Raw genomic sequence first — 16,773 nt, forward strand, 5'->3', positions numbered from 1 at the left:
TCAAGCATATTAAAGCCAAAAAAAAAAAAAAAAAAAAAAAAACACACCAAGTAGTTTATAAATAACAAGAAAAACTCAGATTTTACAGTTCTTATATACTAGCTTTTATCTATATATTATTTGTTTCATTTTCTGTTCTTTAAATAGTATCTAAAAATGTCTGATATTCATTCACTTTCAAGGATGAGGTTCCATTGCATCCTCATCTAAAGATAAAGTGCACTTTAAGCCGGCATCTTTATTTTCTTCAAAGTCTAGCACCAATGTACTTGCTAAATCTCCTATGCCTGTCACATACCATTCAATGCCTCTCTTATTTCTCAACGGAAAGATAGATGAAACTCCTGCACAATCTTAATGCCAAGAAGTCTTCCAGTCCTCATGGCATTACTCAATTCATTCTTAAAACTTGTTTCCAGTTAACTCCTGTTTTTTGTTGCCTTTTTACATGCTCCTATTCTACTGGTGTTTTTTCTTATTTTTTAATATTAAGTCAATTTTAAGGTTTTCCTCATACTAATAAACTATATGTTAACTGTTCATAAAATCCACCTAATATAAGTATTTACTTCTGGATTTCTCAATTTATAATATGCTACATAAACTTAAAAACTCAAACCATAATGTGAACTAAAAACAAAGTAAAATTAGAAATTCAGAAAGTCTATTTGATTCTACTGTATTTATTATTCAAGGTTCATGCATTTCTGTATATTCGTATTAATCAGTGTATAACAACACAAGAAAAAGTGTATATTTTTCAGTTGCCTGTAATGAATTAAAAAATTCCAATTGCTGCCCTTACAGAATAAATCCAGCTTTCAGGCTTAACAAGAACAAATCCCAGAAATGCAGAGTATATAATGATTACCCTGAGCTGAACCAATATTCAATGTTGAAATATCTCATCATGTAAAAATTCTTTACAACTACAAATAATCAATACATAAATGAAGTTCTAAAAGCGATATTTAATTACGAAAACAAGCCAAGTACACATACAATTATCACTATTCCAATTCATGCAAAGGCTGTTAATAAATTTTGTGAACCAAAAGGATATAAAAAGTACACTCACCTCCGTACTACCTGGGCGGTTGAATATATTCCTATCAGTATAGTCCATCATCACCCATCTAAAGGATGACCAAGATACACCATCGATACTTCTGTGTTCCCATATACAGCAGAGATGGCTGGATACAGCTTTTTGTCTGGCAGCCCACGGAATGCAACCCCCAGAAATTCATAATTCCTCTCAAAGGCAAGTGTATTGTCTTCACAGTCCAGGATCACCCGAATTCTTTCTCCTACCTGCACAGGCACCAGGGGAGCAAAATCCATGATTTGCTGTGAGCAACAGATAAAATCACTATGAAAATTTAGCTAACTTATGATTACTGTTAGGTGATCAAATTTCACAGATACGTGAAAAACTTTTAATCATTACTTTTAGAGTTCAAGTTTGTATACATTTATATGTAGTCTTAGTTTTGATTTTTTTTCCTATCCACATCCAATTAGTCCATAGGAACAGTCAGAGAAATTATATATAAGCATTATGCTCTTCACTCTGTAAAAAAATCATGGCTCATGCCATTTGTTTATTTCATGATTGACACCACAAATTTCTGCATTTCATGCAATATATTTATAATACCACAATTTTGCTTATAAATACTGAAATTTTGTATAAATTAACAATAACATTAGCAGTGCAAAGGAATATTCTTATATCTATAGATAAAACTTCATTCATCTGGACTAATCACTCAATCACTTTTATATATTTTCTATTATAACACCCAATCCAATCATAAGATTTCTAAATCTTCTCTTTATAAGTGTTAAATTTCTCAATTTTGTATCTGGTTTTGATTTAAAAAAAAAAAAAAAAAATTGTGAGAGTAAAGAAACACCACGTGTATTTGAGTGGACCATGTTTAATTCCACATGACTGCAAAATATGGTAAATGATTGTATTCATTATTGAAATGATTAATTGTAAACTCCTCTGACCCAATGGTTATGCTGATACAAACAGAATTTTATATATTAATTTGCTTATTTATTTTTTTACTTTGGTGTGTAATTTTGATAAAAAGCAAAAACAAAGGTTACTAGGATGAACAGATAGTGAATGCAAAATTTCACTTAGTTTTTAATTTACACACAGCTTTTGTTTCTCATCTATATTTTTTACTCTTTTTATGTGCATCTGCTAATATTTATTTTGGGTGCAAATTCAGTTATTTTATATTTTCATAATACAAGGTAATAGATAAATTCATCCAATTCGGGGAAGGTATCCACCATTCTGATTATTTCTTATGGGAAAAATCAATTTGCTTAATTGAATTTTCATTGAGCAGTTTCATTGAAATCGCTCAATTTGCTTAATCAATTTTTTGATGAGTGATGCTGCTTTCAAGAACAAACCCTGTCATTAAGTGGAGATATGCTGTATTAAATAATGGAGAATGGATCTTTAATGAAAAAAGATTAAATATTATCCTCAAAAATACTGTTTTTTTTTTTTTTTTTTTTTTGATTTGGTAGTTGTTGGCGCATCGGCTTCTGTGGCCATATTTCACCTTCCAAGCCCGAGGCGGGAATCGAACCTGTGACCTTTGGGTTGCCCGGCAGGTACTTTACTCACTCGGCTAGCCCGGTCGGCCAAAAATACTGTAATTTTACAAGTTAGTACTGTGACTGGGTAAGCCAAGATAAAACTTCAGGACCCAATAAGATTCAGTTAGTTGAAAAGAGGTGCATCTACTTTAAGCCTTTAAATGATAAACTGCAGTTTGGATGATTGCCATAAAAGGCCATAACTGCTACATAAGGTTAAAGGCTAGTTTAAAACATGGATAATTATAGTGCCAAGTCTTTGCTTTATAAAGAATTCCTCTGCTAAATATTCCCCATCCACGCCCCAATAGGAATTAAGCTTAAATATTTTCATGAGCAAGGAGTAACAAAGCCAATATAGAAACCCCCAAATTTACAAAAACCATGCATTCCTGAAAATATAATTCATAAAGCAAAAGTTTGTAACAGTGAGAGTAATTTCCCCATAGACAATAGTAAATGAAAGAATGTGTTTCAAAAAATAAAATTTTCACTCAACAATGCATAACAACTGGGATAACTAAATAACTATATATTTATGCAAGATGTTCTAACAAGAAAATTTTAAACTTTTTTTTAATAATACAATTTTAAAATAGCTTATAATATATGCAGTAGAAGTGAATTTCAGGACGGAACCCTTCCTCATTAAGAATCCCTAATTAAACCATGGTTTTCCAATAAATCTGCTTGGGTTATTCATCAAGATAATAACAGGAACAATCTTGTGGCAGTTAGCTTGTATCCTAATATTTGGCATTGCTAAATTATATTTTTATGTCTTCCAGTCTCTTGCCAAAGCTATTGGCCATAACATCTGCTCTCAGCTACCCTTTTATCTCTGTTACATGATGATGGTTCCATTGCATCCTCATCTAAAGATAAAGTGCACTTTAAGCTGGCATCTTTATTTTCTTCAAAGTCTAGCACTAATGTACTTGCTAAATCTCCTATGCCTGTCACATACCTTTCAATGCCTCTCTTGTTTCTCAACGGAAAGATAGATGAAACTCCTGCACAATCTTAATGCCAAGAAGTCTTCCAGTCCTCATGGCATTACTCAATTCATTCTTAAAACTTGTGTTTCCAGTTAACTCCTGTTTTTTGTTGCCTTTTTACATGCTCCTATTCTACTGGTGTTTTTTTTTATTTTTTAATATTAAGTCAATTCCTAGAATAGAGATAAGTCTCTCCACTCAAATTATTGTTCCATTGAACTTATCTCAACTTGTTTCAAAGTAATGAAAAATTCTATCAACTGCTAACTCTTGCAACATTTTGAAAATTTTTGCCTGATTAACAAATACTAATATGGTTTCCATAAGTGTCAATCCACCGGAAATATCTTGGCCCAATTATGTTAATCATTGGATTTGTTCGATGGAAAAATGCGAAGAAACTCAAGCAGTTGCCCTCAACGCTTCTAAACCTTTTGATTGTGTCTGGCATAAAGGTGTTCTAAACAAGTGTTCATCTTATGGCCTGCCTTCTGAAACTGGGAAGTTTGTTTTCTATTGCTGACCATTTCAGCACACACGTTGCTAGACAGCTCTGTACCTTCTAATGTTTCAATTCATGGTGGAGTTAACCAGCATGAAAATGCAGGGCTATCCAGACCCTATACTTGCACTGCTGCCAGCCTGAATCTTTTCCCTTGGACCATGAAGATAGGGGCATGACAAGTGAACCCACTAGCCAATTGATCTGAGTTAATGCGAAGATGGGGGAAACCCCTGGTGCTGTCAGACAATTAGCACACTAGCCAGTTAATCCTGGTTGAGCCATCCGGGACCACCCATCTTGTTGAAGCAGGAACCAAAGTGGTGTGATGTGGTGAAGCTGGGCGTCTCACTCACCAGGGTCCCTCTTTCTGAGTTTCCATGGGTCAGAGCACATGGCAAATACACAGGATTCCTATGATGTTAGCCTGGTCCAGTGTCACTGGGAGCTCCTCCACCACGTACAGGTGCCCACGTCGAAGGGGGGGGCATGTGAAGGTACTGTACCCAGCAAAGCTGATCCAGTGAAGTGTGTGTGAAGTGTATATAGTGTCTGTGTAGCGTGGGATTGGATCATGTTGTTTGTATTAAATGATTGGCCTCTTAGCTCAAGAGTGGCAAGAATATACCACCCAAGGGTTTTTGTTCCAGTCCCATTGAGGCAGACTGCCTATTACTATCATTTGAAGCATTTTAGCACTGATAGAAAAATTCATTTATACTGCTTTTGTAGAAGCCATTAAATTAAGAGCTTCTACATATGGCTGATTAGTAACTAGTGGGAATGAGCAAAGAGGGGGTCACACTGTGACACAGAGTAACTTACAAAATGCATTGGTTTTCTTTCTTTCTTTCTATTTAAATTATTCTTTGCAAAACTGCATTTTACTGTATACTTACAGGCAATAAATATTTTATAAGTATTTATTGGCTATAAGTATGTTTGTGACATCAATAAATGTTACATACATGTACCATATTATTCTGTACTGTAGCCCAATACAAAATTAGTACAAATGTGATGCCATTCAGGGCAGTGTGATAAGTGCTCTGAAACTGAGACTGTCCCAATTAAACTGGTACAAACAACAGCAAACATAGTTTGCCGAAACAGGTACATGCAGTCAAACAGCTTTTGATACCACCACTCATGGAAGGCTGCTGAATAAACTAGAACAAACTGAGATTACAGGTAAGATCCTATACTAGATCATGAGCTAGCTAAAAGATAGGAGACAGAAGGTTGTCATAAATGGCCAGTCTTCTGAATGGAACAGTGTAATAAGTGGGGTCACCTTCTATTTTTAATTTCCATAAATCATATTGATGAGGTCGGGGTGGCTAACAATTTGAATCAGAAGGCCACAATGCTTTGAATAGACTTGGACTGGTTGCATATATGGTCTAAATAAAACTAAATTTTAATATTTCTAACTGTAAGGTTATGCATTTGGTGAACAAAAATTCTGGAGTCACATATAAATTAGGTTGAGAAATGTCAAAAGATTTATATGTTATGATTCAATCTGACACAAAGTTTTCTGAGGTATAAACAGGGGCTACGAAGGCACATCATGTCCATGATTTATAGGACCTTTGCTAGTAAGGTGGTAGATGACTTTCATCAACCAGTGAAATACCACCACTTTGCTTATTGGAGGCTTGAAGTGGTGAAACCCATGTTTAGTCTCTAGAGCAAAGTTTCCGGCATCCCCCTCCCCCCATACTTCTCCTTCAATCCATTCACGGTATTAAGTACTATAGGTTTTGACACCTTTCATGTTTGGGGTTTTCATAAAAAAAAAAAAAAAAAAAAAAAAAAAAAGGACAAAGACATTATCCCTCTATATAATGTGATGTTTAGACTGCATTTGGAATATTGTATTCATATTGGAGATTACATCTAAAAAAGACATCGTACTTCTGGAGAGGGTTCAAATAAAGGCAACCAGATTAGTGAAGAGTTTGTGAATTAGAAATCTAAGGGGAGGTTTGAATGAGGTATATAAAGCACTGAAGGGAATGAGTAAAATGAATGAGGAAAGTCTGTGTTCCAGACCTTCCTCATTCATATGTGAGATAAGAACCAGGGAGCAAAATTTCAGGGAACAACAAAAGACTGGATCTCATGAAACTCACTTATGGTCAAGGGTTGTCAAACAGTGGAATAAGTTTTACCTCATAATGGGTAGGGGCAGTGAGTCTGGCTAAGTTCGAAGTAGAACTGGATGGTTACCTTGTGGGAATGGAAAGAGTATGAATATTTTGTTTTGTTTTAATATTTTATTTTATATTATTATTATTTTTAATTTTATTTATTTTTTATCTGATTCAGAAAAAGTCAGCTTCCTTTGGCCTTACTAATACCAAAGTGATGTCTTGAATGTCTTCTCCATTAGCTCTTGAAAGCAAGAGCAATATTATACATTTTACATGGTCACATTTTTGCAGTTCATGCAATGATGTTATCTTGTATGGCTGCAACTTCATGGTGTTTTTTTAAGTACTTTACTCATTAATCCATATAAAATGCCTGCATGCTGTTCACAGCAAAGCAGGCATCTCATATGGATCAACAATTTGTGAACTGACCTTTTCCACCTTCTCACGATGTTACACAATACTCGACAAAGAAATGTCCAGTATTTTGTCCTCTGTTAAAACTCACAGCCTACCCTACTGTGTTGCAACATGGTGCATGGGATTTTAAGATACATTTCCCCAAATTTCTGATTAATCATTCTGTGTATTTCTCTCCATGACAAAACATGTTCCATCAATGCCACTCAGGCCTCAACTGATGTCATTTTCACAATGTTTGCATGCATCCAAGCAGCTCACTGTTTACAGTATGACCGGTTCAGGTACTGAGAAGTTGGGACTTTTTATCTTGCAGAATTTCCTTTGGTGCCATTAGCCACCTAAGGTTTATGTATGTATGAGAGTTTCCTACTTCCACAATAGAGCAAATATGATGCACAAGGACTTTTCACTCACATTGTACGATGCATATAAAAATCAGATACAGATATGATATTGGAAAAAAAAAATCAAAATACACTTAATCCAAACAGAAACTAGAATTATGTTTAGCCTCCCAGTGCCTACATGGGTATGGGTATCAATATCTTTTCTGCAGTACAATGATGAAAAATAATAAAAATAATCAATATCAATTAATAAAAATCAATAACAAAATATAGCATAGTTGCTATTAAACAAATAAGTAATTTAATGAAAAATGCATATTTCTTTGAAAATGTGAAAAGCAAATGTGCATCTTATTTCACTTACGAAAAGTTCAATCTGAAGCATTTCCACCCCACCAAGCATAAGGAAGAGATTAATAAATTGCAAGGACAACTGTATTAAATAGAACTGAAGTTTTAAAGCAATATCTGCATATATAAAGCAACTGATATTTGAAAACTAATTGACAAGCTAAGATTTATGACCTAAGCAAGCTACTATCGAGTGATTTTTCCAAGTAGTTAGTTCTTTAAAGATATAAAATTAAAATAAATTATTACTGTATTTATAAAATATTAAATGTAATTAGTGTGCAATGTTATTAATAATATAGTACATAAATGTAGCCTGGATCTGATTTTTAGGTGGTATACAAAACGGCAAATGTTTCACTGAATATTGCATAATTCTTTTCTCTCTAAATCCTTCAGATAGTTGTTTCAAGATGAAAATGGCCTCTGCTGTTGACTTTCCAGTGGAAAAAATAAACTGAATGTTTAATATTATTATTATTATTATTAGCCATATGGTGCAAGGAAGCCTGAGGCTTATGCTGCACCAGCCAAAAAAAATTCCCTAGTTACCCTGAGAGAGAGAGAGAGAAAATCAGAAGCAGAAAGGAATCACAAGAAAGAGAAGAATAATGATATCCAGTTCAGGACCCTGGGTGTGCCAAACCCATACTCACTAGTGTTTTTTTGCTTTCCAGAATTTCATAGTATGGCTGATAACATCAGTCATACTATGAAAGTCCTGTACATCACTTATTTTTGAAAAAGCCACTTGGCTGGTTATTTGTGGGATTGGGGGGGGGGGCATCACACCTACACTGTCACACTACCAGGTCCCAGTGTCTTTTCCACTTTTACTTCACCTCAAGTTGACCCTCCTTCATAAAAGAGGAACTTGCTCAATCAAACTTATACCTGGTGTGACACCATATGCCATCTCTTGGATACTCATTTGACAATCCTTGAAAGTAAGTACCCCCTCCCTCTCCCTCTGTTGTATAGTTAGATGCTTGTATGAAATAATTTTATAATTTTTACAAATACAAATATTTGATGAAACTGATAACTTCCTGATAAAAAATCTTATCAGGAAGTTATCAGTTTATCAAGGCAGCAGATGATAAAATGGTAAAAAAATTACCATTATAGCATCATTTGCTGTTGTATTGCTCTTATTTATGTGCATGCCTAGTGGATTTATAAGGCATTAGATAATATCTGATGTATAGTATTATTTATCTCTTTCTACAACCACAGGTGAATCTACATGTATCTGATATTTGGGACACCTTCAGACTCACTCTCACTCATATCACTCCAATTTATAATGGTTCCACAGATAAGAAAATATATAGTGCAACTCTGGTATTCCTGGTTATCATTATTCAAGAAACCAACCAGTGCCTATTTGGATGCTGAATAGTATTTCAATAGCTTCTTCTCTGTCTTGCAAAAGAAAAAAAAAAAAAAGATATTCTGCTACTCAATTATACAATTAATCTTATTAAATATTTATTTCAAAACTATATTTACAGGCCAATCAACATATTTTGTTGGATGAAAAACTATGAATACTTCTATCTGAGATTAGCTAATTATAGCAGAAATTGAGCAGACCTTCAAGAAGTCCTGTAGTTATTGAATAAAGTAATAAGTGAGAGATCCATTATCCTGTTATAGAGGGCAAATTTTAACTCAGAATTTAATGTGAAATCAGACTTTTTTAATTTTTATCTGAATTTATATTAAAATAACCCATCTGAAGTTTCATTAATATCAAATGCAGATTATACAATATTTTTTTACTTGTAGTTATAAAAATTCATGAATAAAGCTGCATTATTTTCAATCTTATTTTAAAGCTTTGCTGCAAAATGTTTTTCAAAAAAATACTTTGAAACACTTTTTAATGCTTAAGCATGTTTTTTTACCATTCCTGAGAAATGTCAAAAGTCAAATTATTAACTCCAGTAACGGGGAAAAAAAAAAACAAACTTTTTTTGTTACTGGAGTTACTTAAAAAAAAAAAAAAAAAAAAATATATATATATATATATATATATATATATATAGTGTGTGTGTGTGTGTGCACGTGATTTATATCTAAGATCTATTCCAGTTTCTAATAGGAACCTACCTGCTAAACATCATCAGTAAGCATGAAACAAATAGAAATAATCAGATTATAAATGTAAAAATAGGCATCATGCCTTGTGCAGTCTACAGTACATAAAGAATTATTAGGTAAGGTAAACATTGTCAACTCATTTAAACAGAATAATAATTCCTAAAATAAATGAAGTTTCTACAATGTTAGAGGTTACCTAATCTCTTTTCATAGGTAGGAGCTTGCACATAACAATGAACATCAAAATTTAAAGAATTATGCAACTTCTTTCCATTTTAAGCTATTTCTTGAGAGGGAAGATGAAAGCCAGTTGGTTGTTCAGATTCTTTTAAAAGGAAGGTGGATATATATGTGATTGCAAATAGAAATGGACTTCATTGAGATAAGCTTGGATTTATCTGTACTAATGGTCATTTGTAAGTTAGTTACATTATTAAGAAATCCCATCCAAGATATCAATCAGTGAGAGATCCAGAAAACCACATGGATGACTTCTGCACATATGTTCCGCAAACATCCTTCCTCAATTTGAATTTATGCCCTCAATCATGTATGTAGTCTGAACAAGAATAAGAAACCCATCAGCACTGAGCTTGCTTAATCCACTCAAAGCCTTAAATGAGGGCAGCATCGTGTCATAAACCTAATAACTCAGATGAGTACAATGGAACAACTGTACAGAAATAGAGTGGACCAGTAACTCAGAATGTCTTATAATGGGGGATTTTAACTTTCCAGATATGGTACAGAATTTGTGGGTTGGTCACTCACACACTAGCAAGACTTTTTGAGGATTTATTGGATGACTGTTTTCTAAAGCACCATGTTAGAGAGGCACCATGAGAAAGAGTAATACCCTTAATCTAATTATCAGCAGTGATTATTCATGTATTAATAATCTGCATATAAAAGCACCAATAGGTGATCGCAGTGTATTCATATGGGATTTACTTAAAGATGTAAGATGGGGTGTCACATAGATAAGAGTACAGGATTGGAATATGGGGAGTACAATGTGTACAGAAAGGATAGGAAGGGAGGAGGGGTTATGCTGTTAGTTAAGAAACACATAAAATCTAAGGAAGTACATAAAGTTGACACAGTTAGACAGTACAATGTTGAGTCAGTTTGGTGTGATATAAGCACAAGGAAAGCAGAAATGATGAAAGTAGGAGTGTGTAATGGGCCTAATGAATCTGATGAGTACAAGGAACAATTGTACAGAGAAATAGAATGGGTTAGTAAATCAGAATGTCTTATAATGGGGGATTTTAATTTAACAGATATTGGCTGGAACTTTGGGATTGGTCACACGCACACTACCAAGACATTTGTGTATTTATTGGATTATTGTTTTCTATATCAGCATGTTTGAACAACCAGAGGAAGTCATATTCTTGATCTGGTTATCAGCAGTCATTATTTGTGCATGAAGAATTTGCAGATAAAGGAACCACTAGGTGGCAGTGATCACAGTGTACTGATGTGGGATTTACTTAAAGACATCCATCAGGGGTAAAGGGAAGGGTTTTCGTACAGGTGACTACAGTGGTCTCAAAATTCTATAGAGTGGGACCAACTGATGATGTTAGCTGTTGGTAACATCACAGTGCTTTTTTGGCACCTTTATTAACAGTGATGTGTGACATTGGGATGCTGTTGTTGTTGTTATTTGGTCTTTAGGAGCATTAGCAACTAAGGCCATATTGCTCCGAGGATATGCGGTGGTCATCCCCTGACCTTTCCGCATCCTCCGTATTTGGTGGTCACGGGCTCAAACCCCGGCCTAATCAAGAAGCGTGTGCTACGCACTGCTGCTCCTGCGAACCTGGCTATGGAGGCGCCACATTTGGATGCAGTGCACTTCGAAATTTGTAATATTCCGTAAATTTTTTTTTTCACATGTTTACCTACTATTCAAATAAGCTTAAAATTATTTAACTAAATTTGCATTTTTCGCTGTCTATCGTTAAGTTATTTTCTATATAAAACTGTATAACCATTTTTATAATTATAACTTACTCAGTTGGACCTCAGTTTAACGAAGTCCTTTTAGCGAATTATTTTGAATTCCCCTTGGAAGTAACATTTAAAATAGTTTCCGCTGAGCGAAGAAAATTTTCATATAGCAAACAGAGAGAATTAACTCAGTATGCACTGTTCGCGCATTTCTGGCCTTCAGGCAATTAGTGCTGTTGCGCGAATTAAGAGGGCTAAAGGGATTACCATTCTACAACCTAGTGGTACCTGGTAAAACCTATCCGACCACCTGTCCCACATACGGAGAAGTTGTGCTGGTCAGCAGTCAGCAGATCAAGGGGTAATCCCAATGGGCTCTGGTCCACCTTCTACTGCAGTGTTGTCCAAACTTTTCCCGTACAGGGGCCATATTAAAAAAAAATTCGAAGTTAAATTTCTTTATGTGTTACACTTTCCATAGCTTGTTGCATATAAAAGTAAAATTAAAAATATTTGAAAATTTTATTAAGTACAATACACAATTACATTTACTGAACAAAACATTTAACGAGAAAATTTTTTTGATAATTTACAAAATTTAAAATGCTATTTTAGTTCACTTTCCAGGCGGGCCGCAAGTTGGACACCGCTGTGAATCAACTGTAACCACCCCATTCGAGAATTAGGAGAGAGCGATTTTCTTTTAACACGACAAATAATCATCTGTTGTTTCGCGGAAGTGTGTTATTCACATTTTTCATAAGTTTTCCCTATATCTGTTTACATGGTCGCTGTACCTGAATATCAGAATGACACCGACATTTTGGACAGTTTCAAAAAAAAAAAAAAAAAAAAGAAAAGAAAGAAAAGAAAAAAATTCAAATTTAAGAACTAGTGACAACATCGATGACAAGAGAAGGAAAACGAGGACAACGGTATTAAAGCTTCTAAACGTGAAATGTTGGCATTTGGTGAAAATGAAGTTAGAAAATGGTCAATTAGTTTACAGTTAAATGAAAGAGATACAATTTGTGAATTTCGGGAATACCTAATTGAAAAGATGGTTTCGGAAGAATTGAAGCATTTGATGGATGCTCTGAGTATAATGCCAATTTCATAGAGTGAATATGAAAGAGGATTTTCACAAATGAATCTAATTGCGAGCCCAAACAGAGTTTCGTTGATGACAAAACAGTTTCTTCACTACTGTTTCTTAAAATTGTAGGCCCACCCCAGACCCAGCAAAATATGTCAATTCGTGGCTGCTTTGGAAATGTCACTATGGTCCTTGAGGTTGTCACAGACATTATCTCAGATATGCCAGACAAGCTGTACCTGCTACCTGGAAGTCTAAAACGCTGATGGAACAGATATTCAGTTGACTTTCAAGTCAAGTGGACAGTCTGTGACAGCCAGTCCTCTGCTTGCACCTTCACAATGGTGGGACTGTTAGTAATCCTGGGTATAACCTCTATGCACAAGCACATGGTGGGTGACCACCCAGGTGTGAACCAACGTAAGTGAGGGTCGAGGTGTGACACCCACACCACATGGAGCAATGCCCCCCTCTGTGTTACTAGGCAATACTAGGTGGTAGATGACGCTCATCGACCGGTGCAATACCACCACTTTGCTTATTGGAGACTTAAAGTGGTGGAACCCATGTTTAGTCTCCAGAGCTAAATTTTGGTCAATCCTTCTGCACCTCTTTCATCATGCAGTATGACTGATGACGTTTGAGGTTTTGATGAACATAATGGCGAGATCCAATCTTCCTTATATTTCGAGGGTACAGCTCTAAAACGGTGTTCCCAGGCTGGCTGCTAGTTATTACACCGGACTGAACCTATTGGTAACTCTTTAGGAGGCTTCCAGATCAGCTAGTGTATAATCTGCTACCTCTACTCTGCCAGAGTGAGACTGGAGGGAGTCCGAGTAGTGTGTATGCAGGGAACATTGTGGAGACCATGTTATGTCAAGGATCTGGGTATATGCTTACCACGTGTATGCCATATCTAAAAATTTCATTACTCTCATAACCTCATGTCCCCCCACTTTTTCTTACTATTAAATACACCATGAATTGTCAAACTAATAGAGTAAGCTTATCTGCGAAAAGATCTAAACCTCCCAAGCACTTCCTACTTCATTTCACAAATATACGTGGCCTCAATTCTAATCTCAATGATGTCCATTTCCACTTGCAATCTGCCAAACCCAATGTACTTTTTCGGACAGAATCTTAGTTATCGGTTGATTCAACTACTGCACATCTCAGTTGCCCAAACTATTCGCTGTATGATTCCTTTCACCTCAAAGGTGGTACTTGTGCATATGTATGTTCCGATATTCCCCGTCAGATACTTGGTAATTTGGAATCTCCTCTTTTCAATCTTCTCTAGCTTAAAATCTCTCTACCTCATTGTGTCCAATTCATCTGTTGTCTCTACCCTTCTCCCAACTGCACTAATCACTTGAAGCTCTTTGCAACTCGACTCTCTCCAGTCCAACTTCCTAACAGTGAGGTAATTTTCCTTGGTGATTTTAATGTTCACAACTCCAGCAGGCTTCCGTTTTCTAGTCATGCCGACCCATCTGGTTGAGATGCTGAGGCTTTTGCAATTACTAATGACCTTGCACAGACTGTTCATTTACCTACAAGAATACCGGACAATCATAATCATACACACAACATGCTTGATCTTTTTCTCACAAACAACCCTTCTAAGTACACCGTCAAAGTGTGTGGTCCTTTAGGCACCTCAGATTACAACTTGGTGATTGTCACTTCTCCAATGGAGCCTTTATCTCATTGCTATTCCCAACCTTGTATTGTTTGGTATTTCAAGAATGCAAAATGGGATAACATGCACGATTTCTTTTCTTCTTTTCCTTGGTCGGACTACTGTTTCAAAACTTCTGATATCAATGTTTGCTCAGATTGTGTCAGTGAAATTATTTTTTTAGGAATGGAATCCTTTATCCCACACTCCACTTTAAAATCTCGTTCTTTATCTAAACCTTGGTTTTCCAATAAATATGCTAAGGCTGTTCAAGAGAAGAATGCTGTATATCGTAATTGGCTTGTTACCATTCCTTCAATTTCATTTTCTGTCTATACCAAAGCTGGCAATAATTGTAAAGCAGTTATTAATCAATCGAAACTAGATTTTGAGCAGGCTTAGAGTAGAAAACTTGCTTCTTGCCCTAATGGTAGCCTAGCATTCTGGTCTCTTGCCAAAGCTATTAGCCGCAACTTTTGCCCATCTCTGCTCCCACCTCTGTCCAAACCAGATGGTTCTGTTGTCACTTCAGCCAAGGATAAAGCTGACCTGCTAGCATCCCATTTTTCTTCCAACTCATGTATTAATGATCTTGGTAAAACACCTCCCACCCTTCCCAACATGCTCCATTTAGTGCCTCCTGTGGTCTTCCATCAAAAGGATGTCAGAAGGATTTTGACAAATCTTGATGCTATGAAAGCTCCAGGTCCTGATTATATTTCTCCACTTGTTCTCAAAACCTGGGCTTCTGAACTTACTCATGTTCTTTGCTGCCATTTTTCACTTTCTAATTCAAAAGGTGTTTTTCCTTCTGCTTGGAAATTTGCTTATATCCAGCCAGTTCCTAAAAAGGGTGACAAATCCCTCCCATCCAATTATCGCCCCATTGCAATTACTTCTACTCTTTCTAAAGTAATGGAGAAATCAATTAACCAACAACTCTTAAACTACCTAGAAACTTTCCGTCTGATCAACGATTGCCAGTATGGATTCCGTTAGTATTGATCCACTGATGATATTCTGGCTTATCTTCCCCATTTATGGGCAAATTAAATGGAAAAGTTTGGTGAAACACAAGCAGTTGCTCTTGACATCTCAAAGGCTTTCAATCATGTTTGGCGTAAAGGCCTTCTAAACAAGCTTCCATCTTATGATTTGTCAACTGTTTTTTGTAATTGGTTATCCAGTTTTCTCTCTGAACGCTCACTGAGGGTGATGGTAGATGGCTCTCTGTCTTCTAACTTCTCCAATAATGCTGGTTTCCCCGAGGTTCAGTCTTTCCCTTTTGTATATTAATGACCTTCTTCCATTGACTGGAAGTCCTATCCATAGTTTTGCCGATGATAGCACATTGCATTCCACTTTCCATTTTGAAAAACCTTGCCCTGCTCAATCAGCTTCAACTTCTCGAATATCCACTACCAATTCCTTAAATGCCAATCACCAGCTAATTCTCCAGAGGGGCAAAGACAACTTTTAGTTGATTTCAATCCTTTTAAAATTCAGTCTTGTCTTATATCTTGCAAAAAGGATTCTTCTGCTCCTATGCTTATCTTTGGCGACACTCCGATTTCTAGGCAAAATGATATATCTCTTTTGGGGATTACCCTGACTTCTAATCTCTCTCTCTCTTGGCACAAGCACATTACAAATATTACTTCCTCTGCATCTAAAAAACTTGATTTTCTCTTTCGCTCTTGGTGTTACTTTTCTTCCAAACAGCTGTTCACTCTGTACAAATCACAAATCTGCCTTACCATAGAATACTGTTCCCATATCTGGGTCGGTGCCACCAAAACCTCTCTCAGGCTTCTAGATTCCATTTAGAAGAGGGCAGATAGATTAATTAATGACTCCTCTCTAACGGAGTCTCTCCACTCGCTGTCTCTTAGATGTACTGTTTCTGCTGCATGCCTTTTCTACAGATACTTCCGGCTCTCTCTTCCAAAACAGTCCGAACACACCACCACCAGCCAACATCCATTTACTGTCCAACTTCAAACTCACAGAACCAACTTTTCATCTTTCTCATTTATTCATTCAACTGCCGTTTTCTTGAACAACCTTCTTTCATACGTATTTCCTGAAAATTACAGTCTACAGAAGTTCAAGTCTAATGTCAACAGATATCTTCTTTCGTCTTCTAAACCTCCAACCGAAGCATGGTACTAAGTACTATAGTTTCTAATACCTTTCGTTTTTGGGGTTTTCATAAAAAAAAAAAAAAGCAACAGACACAAACAAGTAAAGAAGTCGGCATAGTGTGTTGGATGACAACTCAATAAAAATTTGGAATATTCTACAAAAACTTTATTATGAAATTATTATTACTTATGTTATTTATTTTTACTTATTATTTTTAGGGGTGTAGTCTAGCGAAGAACCCTTATAATGTCACTCGGTTGTCTGTCTGTCTGTCCGTCCGTCTGTCCGCCTGTCACAGCATTCTATTTCTCGAACCACTCAACCTATTGACTTGAAATTTTCCATGGGTTTGTATATCATGTGGGCCAA

General features: G+C 35.8%; 1 protein-coding gene across 3 annotated transcripts in view; it reads right to left on the reverse strand.

The window, feature by feature from the left end:
* Positions 1-16,773, reverse strand: part of Fsn (F-box synaptic protein) — a 156,983-nt gene that overhangs the window by 108,641 nt on the left and 31,569 nt on the right. For 2 of the 3 annotated variants that reach the window (XM_090385751.1, XM_090385747.1), the window contains exon 2: positions 1,079-1,314. In XM_090385751.1, the coding sequence (XP_090241877.1) occupies positions 1,129-1,314 (186 nt within the window). In that variant the 3' untranslated portion in view covers positions 1,079-1,128. Of the gene's footprint in view, positions 1-1,078; positions 1,351-16,773 lie in introns of all 3 variants that reach the window. The other variant, XM_090385758.1, reaches the window with a different exon arrangement.

Source organism: Mastigoproctus giganteus, chromosome 1 (genome assembly GCF_048544385.1).
Source record: "Mastigoproctus giganteus isolate SK-2022 chromosome 1, ASM4854438v1, whole genome shotgun sequence".
NCBI lineage: Eukaryota > Metazoa > Arthropoda > Arachnida > Uropygi > Thelyphonidae > Mastigoproctus > Mastigoproctus giganteus.